Source organism: Plasmopara halstedii (assembly GCF_900000015.1).
Source record: "Plasmopara halstedii genome assembly, contig: Scaffold_437, whole genome shotgun sequence".
NCBI lineage: Eukaryota > Oomycota > Peronosporomycetes > Peronosporales > Peronosporaceae > Plasmopara > Plasmopara halstedii.
Genome location: NW_020187357.1, coordinates 185,984 through 192,120, shown reverse-complemented (window position 1 = coordinate 192,120; position 6,137 = coordinate 185,984). Strand labels below are relative to the sequence as shown.

The window sequence follows — 6,137 nt, the reverse complement described above, 5'->3', positions numbered from 1 at the left end:
AACACAGCATCATATGCACGTGACTCTTCGCCATGAAACTCCTGGGCCACTCCGCGTGAGCCACCCTGCCCAACGGACACTTCAACCGCCGTCCGGATACGGTTTCCAACATAAGGTGCATGTACACCAAAACAAGGTATGTGACCTAATGCCTTGATCGTCATTTCGGAGGAATTCATTGGCATTTATGTGGCCTTAGATTGTGTCCATGTTAAAGACATCAGAAAAATGTAAATATCGCACTCTGCGTGATTACAGTTCCCAAAATTAAAGGGGGAAAATGAACATAACTAACGTGCATAAAGCAAGTGAAAAAAACTATTTAATCACTAAACATGCCACGGGCGTACGGTCTCGAAAATCAGTTGGTCGGGCTCTGAGCATTTTTCTGCTGACGTTATGATTACGGGACGCCATTTACCCATTTTCTTGAAAACATCCCGAAGCAGATGACACTTAGCGCGGAAGCGGCTCGGTGCTGTAAGTGTGGCTAGAACATTCCATGTTCCGTACTTCTTGAAGCTAGATAATGTTTTGCACAAAAGGAAACTAAACATTTGAATGCATTTGATGTGCGTCAGGACACACCAACTGATTAGACGATGACCTTCTCGTATGTAAACCGGTCACAAACGCCTAAAAATTGTGAGAGTGTTCGTGAAGTTGGAAATCAGTACCTGAATCGACAGTGGAGGTGTATACGACTTGTCGACATGATGATAAAATTGAAGTACCACGACACCGCCTCTGACGCAAAAAATAGTGGAAGCGAGACTGGAAACTGTGCAATCAGCTTTATGCGGTATACTGGCGAGTTTGGCCCCTACTTAGTTGCGGTTGATGACTTGAAATTGATCTGTTTGTTTTATCACAAAAGCTAGTAGCCTCGAGTCAGACAATTTTAAAGAGGTACATGAATCGTAAGCTTGAATATACCGACATAGTTCTGTCTGATATTTATAAGAGCGCAAGCAATTTACCGTTTAGTACGCCTTTGAACCAACTGTGATGAACAAAATGCATTTTTTAGAAAATCGCCATTCACTAGGCCAAGATTGATGAAACCAACTTAATTTAGATTACAAAATTATCTATGAGCAGCATCATATTATCGACACTCGATGCACTAGCAAGGCGCATGTGAGTGTAATTGCTGGAGAATGCTCACCCTGTCAGTAAAAGCGCAGTACGCTAACATTATTAACCTTTTTTGTCACATGACAGGTCCACAATCTTTCTACCGTACTTATCTTCGAGGTCTCACAATGTAGGAGGAAGATTGTTTTCTTCTCCAACAAAAAATACTCACTACAACATAGTATGCATAAAACCGTTGCTAAGCTTTTTCAAATGTCTACATGATACCGTGCGTGTCAATCATGACTTCTTTTCTAGGACTATCACCCTCGGATAAAAGAAATTCGACGTCGAGCCGCGATTGCTCAGCAAGGTCACTAGGCGATGTCCGCACGGCAAGGTCATTAAGTGACGAATATTCGGGTGGTGACATGAGGTACAGCACAGTCTTGTAGTCACCCGCGATCGGAAGCAGCGCATCTGCAAAGTCAATGTCACACATGTATTTGATTACCCGCATATTGGAAGCGAAAAAAAACGTGTCGCGTATTGGGTAACAAATTTCCTGGCCTAGCAGCATGTTGAACAGCAGTTTATCGCCTAAAATGTGAGGAAAAAGATGCTCAATTGTTTTTTGTGAAACGCGCACGCGAAGATTCGCTTTAGTCGTCACTGCTAGCGTGTCTTCTGTGTCCACGACGTTAATGTCTACGAGCTGGAAGTCAAGCGAGTCATGCCACGCAGCCCAGGCTGTCCAGCCATTAAGCAACGTTTGTGCGCCAAGCACGAAGCGGCCACACCAGTCAAACACTTCTACGTACGGATCCATGATACAATAAAGAAACTCACACTGAGCTTCAGGCGTCAGTTGACACGCTGCTGCTAAATGGCGTTTCTTGCCAGAAGAAAGCTTTTCCTCAGTTGGTATGGGCATACCGTGTCGGAATACGGTCATGTACTCGCGCACGATCTTCGCAAGAGACCCAGAGACTGATCCACGGGCACAAAGACTCTGCTCACAGCGCAAGTTGTGCAGAACTGTCAGGTCACAAACTTCTTTTCGCAAGGCGCGTACAGCAGCCTCGAGACTTCGCGAATAGTGCTTTTGGCGCTCTCGACACTGACGACTCCGTTCCGTGGAGAGAACGCGGACTTTGCTACTTTTCTTGTCTATGGAATGCTGTGGTCCCATCTTGATGACTTGAATCTCGTCTTTGCTGCTGCTATGAGGCATCACCGCGATTCTTTCTGTCTTAGATGGAAAGCTATTATGAATATTAAGCAGCTGGTGAGCAACTGGTAAATTGACGCTGCAACTATAGCATAAGCCAGTTGCGATTGCTCTCGCAGGTTTTTTACTCCGTTCTGTTCGAGTGGTCTGTTTTCGCCGTTGCTTTCCGTGTTTGATTTACTTACCGCTGACACGAATGAGCAACATGCGGGACACTTTTCTGCCGTAAGCAATTGACTGCAAGACGGGACAAAAGCCTTGAGGCTATGGCATAAACGTGTTGATTTAAAGCTACGTTTTATTATGCTATCTTGGTCTCGTGATAAGACTGCCGGACCAGATCGTCTGGTCCGTATATTGATTCTAAAAGTTAATGAATTCCAATTTATCCGTATTTTGATTCGTTGATCCTTAAGTATAATTAAGGCTCCGAAAAATTCCTGGAATTACAGTCAGGCTATAAATATGATGATCACACGATGCCACAAAATAGTCATCATCGATGCGCAACTGCCAGGTTATATTAATACTACACATTCTTGGTACGCAACTGAAACGCATACAGCTCAGACCTTGTCAGCCACAAAGCAACTAATAAATCTCTACTGCAGATGGTGCATATTCTATTTTTATTACTTGCTTGAAAACGGCTCGATTAGAACTTGTAAGGTCTCTAATTAGGGATGTACTGAGCGAACTAAATTGATGGAGTCCACACACACTTTTTCATATATATACTAATCGGCCAGTAATTTTCATGTTGACTCGTTGATATGTCGAATCTTGTGAATCTGCTTTTCACACATCATACATGGCTCTTCCCCGTACGTATGATATACAGCAAGAATTCAGAACAAAAGCATTTTTATTTTCATGCAGATTTTACCAATCAGGCGCTAAGCAAACGTTTGGGTTGTGGATGTTGCATGTAAGGGCGGGCATACCTACAACGGATGGATGTTGACTCGACACAAACTTAGCTAATTTTTACGTTATTCAATTTGATCGCAGTAAATAAAATCTATGTTTATTGTGTGCCCCGACCGAGATTATCGTATCGCATGCTTGGAAAGGCTTGTAAGCGATGTAGACGAGACTTTAACGGGTGTAAGCGGCGAGCGTACATTTAATTGTTGTTACCTTGTTTCCTCCAGCGAATGATATTACTTATCGATGCAAATTGACTATATCAATTTGCAGGCTATGTTGTGAGTTGTGAAACAACGTCCAGTCTTGAAATACAATGGAGTCTGTCGCCTCGATTGTCAAAGTATCAATGAAATCATTGAAGGCACGTTTTCTGTATAACACTCTCTTTTTCATAATACTTGTCCTCTACAAATTTTTAGATTGCTTTCCCCTAGTTTTAAAATAGTTGAATGGAGGTGATTAGTTTAAAACGAGTAAGTGCAGTCAGTCAGTGCGCTGCAAAAAGACTTCACTACCCTAGACACTAGGATGTCCCTTAAGGGCACAATTAAGACATTCGGCATGTGTGCGAGCTTGTATGTGTTCTCACCAATATGGCCACTGCAGAGATAGAAATTAATTCTTATATTACGGCTTTCAATAAGCATCATCACAGCTCAAAAACGTTGCGAGAACAGTGCTGCTGCTGTCGGGAATTGATCGCTTTGAACGAGCTCGAGTAACATTACTTCACATTGGAGCTGTACTTCAGATACGAGAGAGGATATATGCTCAGCACAATATTGGCAAATCCAGATTCAAGAGGATATTACGATAAGGTATTCCAGATTAGTATATCATCAGGAAAGCAGTTGTTTTCAACATAAATGTCGGTCTCAGTAGTTGTTCACTTCCGGGTGACAAGAATGAGAAAATAAGAATAGACTAAGAAGATATTGAAAACTGAGAAATCCAATTGTGCACCCCCAGGAGGAAGGTAAGGAGGGGTTGTCTGTATCGTCCGTTTTGATTCGTGAAACTCAACGACCCGCTGTTTTATCCAGCACTTTACCCTATCCATCATCAATTAGCTACCTGACCGCTGAATTTTCCCAAAGTCATTGTGTGTACTCCATCATTCCATGTACTTTCAGTAGCCGAATATCTTTGTATCTCTACTTAAGTAGCCAATAACAAATCAGAAAGAGTATAAACGACTATATTGATGGTGATGATCAGAAATCAAATAGATAGTAAATTCACAAACACCAACACTTCAGTCGAGTACATTGGAAGAATGACAGCTTATCTTCAAAAGCAAATAAGTGAAGTTACACTAGTGATTTTGAATAATGAGCGATGTCCGCAAAGAAGCTGATAACAAATGCAGAGAATCTGTTAAAGCTCGTAGATTGTACTAATCAGAGGCGAATTAGCTATCACAAGTAAATCAATCCTATATATTTATCTATTGGATTCTGTTTTAATGACCCCTGTGCTTGCAATGGTCTTCTCATTGCAAGCACAGGGGTCACATTACCATTAGTGACAGAAATCTTATCCACTTTGCTCGTGTAACAGTAAAACTCGTAGTCGTGAGAGATGTCGAAGCTCTGAGTAGATCGATAATAGCAGCAAAGTTGCGAATCGAAGAACCGGGGTGAAGAGTTAAGAGGCAGAATCGAGAATGCTCTCTTTCTGCTGAACAGCAGCGAAAGAAAAATGACCGGTCTATTCAGCAGAGGCAAAGGATTACATTTATGGCATTTTTGACAAAACCCAAAAGCTGAAGGTCAAACTTAGCTTTTAACAGGGTACTCTGCTTCCTAGTTCCAGCTCGTTGGTGAGAATCATTGCGCATAACAGTCATCAATTCGAACTTTCTTTTTTCCACGGGATATTAGTCTTAGGTCTCTTGAGATAAATGAAACAGACATCCAGTCGATTGACATGCAACTCCAGTCAATCGTTGGATTGACAATAGCATGCTCAATCCAGCAGAAGTAGCAAGAACGCCAGCCATTGAATTGCTAGTTGAGGTACAGCAACAACCACTAGGCAAACATTTTCAATTGCAAGTGTAGTTCTCATTAGAGATGTACTTCAAAAAGCATCGACGGCAACAGTTAACTAATGTGAAAAACGCTGACGAACTGAGAGCTAGCCATGGGATTTAGCTTCTAAAAAATCGGGTGAGCTCAATTTCGAGTTCCACGTTCTGAAAATAGTTTTTGCGGTCAACGGATATGGCACAAACAGTTTGTTTAGCCATTGTAAAAAGGCTATGGTTGCTGATCCAATCAAAAATTTAGCAATGTCTAATTGCTCGCAGAAAGTAAATTAGATACGAGAACGCTGACTGGCTAACGCTTCTTAAGAACACCTTGTCAACTTGATCGTCGAGAGAAATTCATTACAACTCGCAAGTTGCCTCTGTGCACCGTACATAAATCTTTGACGTGGCGTCACACCTTAACACCCCCTCAACTTTCACATCGTCGATCCCGCTCTTTCGATATAACAGCAGCAGGCGTGGCGTCGACAACGCCTTAGTTAAGAAGTCGACCAAGTGATCCAACATGGAATCTGCTGTCACAATAAGGCTACTGAAAGATGTAATGTGTACAAATTAGTATGTACATATATCGTTTCTTGAGGTGTAATGGCGCCTCGTCATTGATTTGTGTACGGTGCACAAAGGCAACTTGCAATTTGAAATGAAATCTCCTCGAGAATCAAGTTTGCAAGGTGTTCTAGAGCAGTTAGGAGTTCTGGTTACAGTGCTGGCCAAAAATATGTAGCCAAGACTATTTCTCAACTTTTTACGTCAATTTTTAAGCGAAATACCCTAAAACCGTGTAGAAACGCTGTTGAGACAAAGCACTTTAGGAGCATATCTTTTTTTTTCACAGACGATTTG

General features: G+C 41.9%; 3 protein-coding genes across 3 annotated transcripts; 2 read left to right on the top strand and 1 right to left on the bottom strand.

The window, feature by feature from the left end:
- Nucleotides 1–13: 13 nt before the first annotated feature.
- Nucleotides 14–271, top strand: PHALS_09923 (uncharacterized protein; the record flags this gene model as incomplete). The annotated part of the gene is made up of 2 exons (XM_024725262.1): nucleotides 14–136; nucleotides 200–271. The coding sequence occupies 2 exons, from the start codon at nucleotides 14–16 to the stop codon at nucleotides 269–271; spliced, it is 195 nt and encodes a 64-aa protein (XP_024576056.1).
- A 6-nt stretch (nucleotides 272–277) lies between these two features.
- Nucleotides 278–737, bottom strand: PHALS_15398 (uncharacterized protein). The gene has a single exon (XM_024725261.2). The coding sequence runs from the start codon at nucleotides 555–557 to the stop codon at nucleotides 330–332; it is 228 nt and encodes a 75-aa protein (XP_024576055.1). The 5' UTR covers nucleotides 558–737; the 3' UTR covers nucleotides 278–329.
- Nucleotides 738–1,093: 356 nt separating this feature from the next.
- Nucleotides 1,094–1,458, top strand: PHALS_09922 (uncharacterized protein; the record flags this gene model as incomplete). Its single annotated transcript, XM_024725260.1, has 3 exons — nucleotides 1,094–1,140; nucleotides 1,225–1,318; nucleotides 1,396–1,458. 3 exons carry the CDS (start codon nucleotides 1,094–1,096, stop codon nucleotides 1,456–1,458), a joined length of 204 nt encoding a protein of 67 aa, XP_024576054.1.
- Between the last annotated feature and the right edge of the window lie 4,679 nt (nucleotides 1,459–6,137).

Coding starts and splice junctions, on each gene's coding strand:
- PHALS_15398 (XM_024725261.2), bottom strand. CDS start 557: ATGTTTAGTTTCCTTTTGTGCAAAACATTATCTAGCTTCAAGAAGTAC.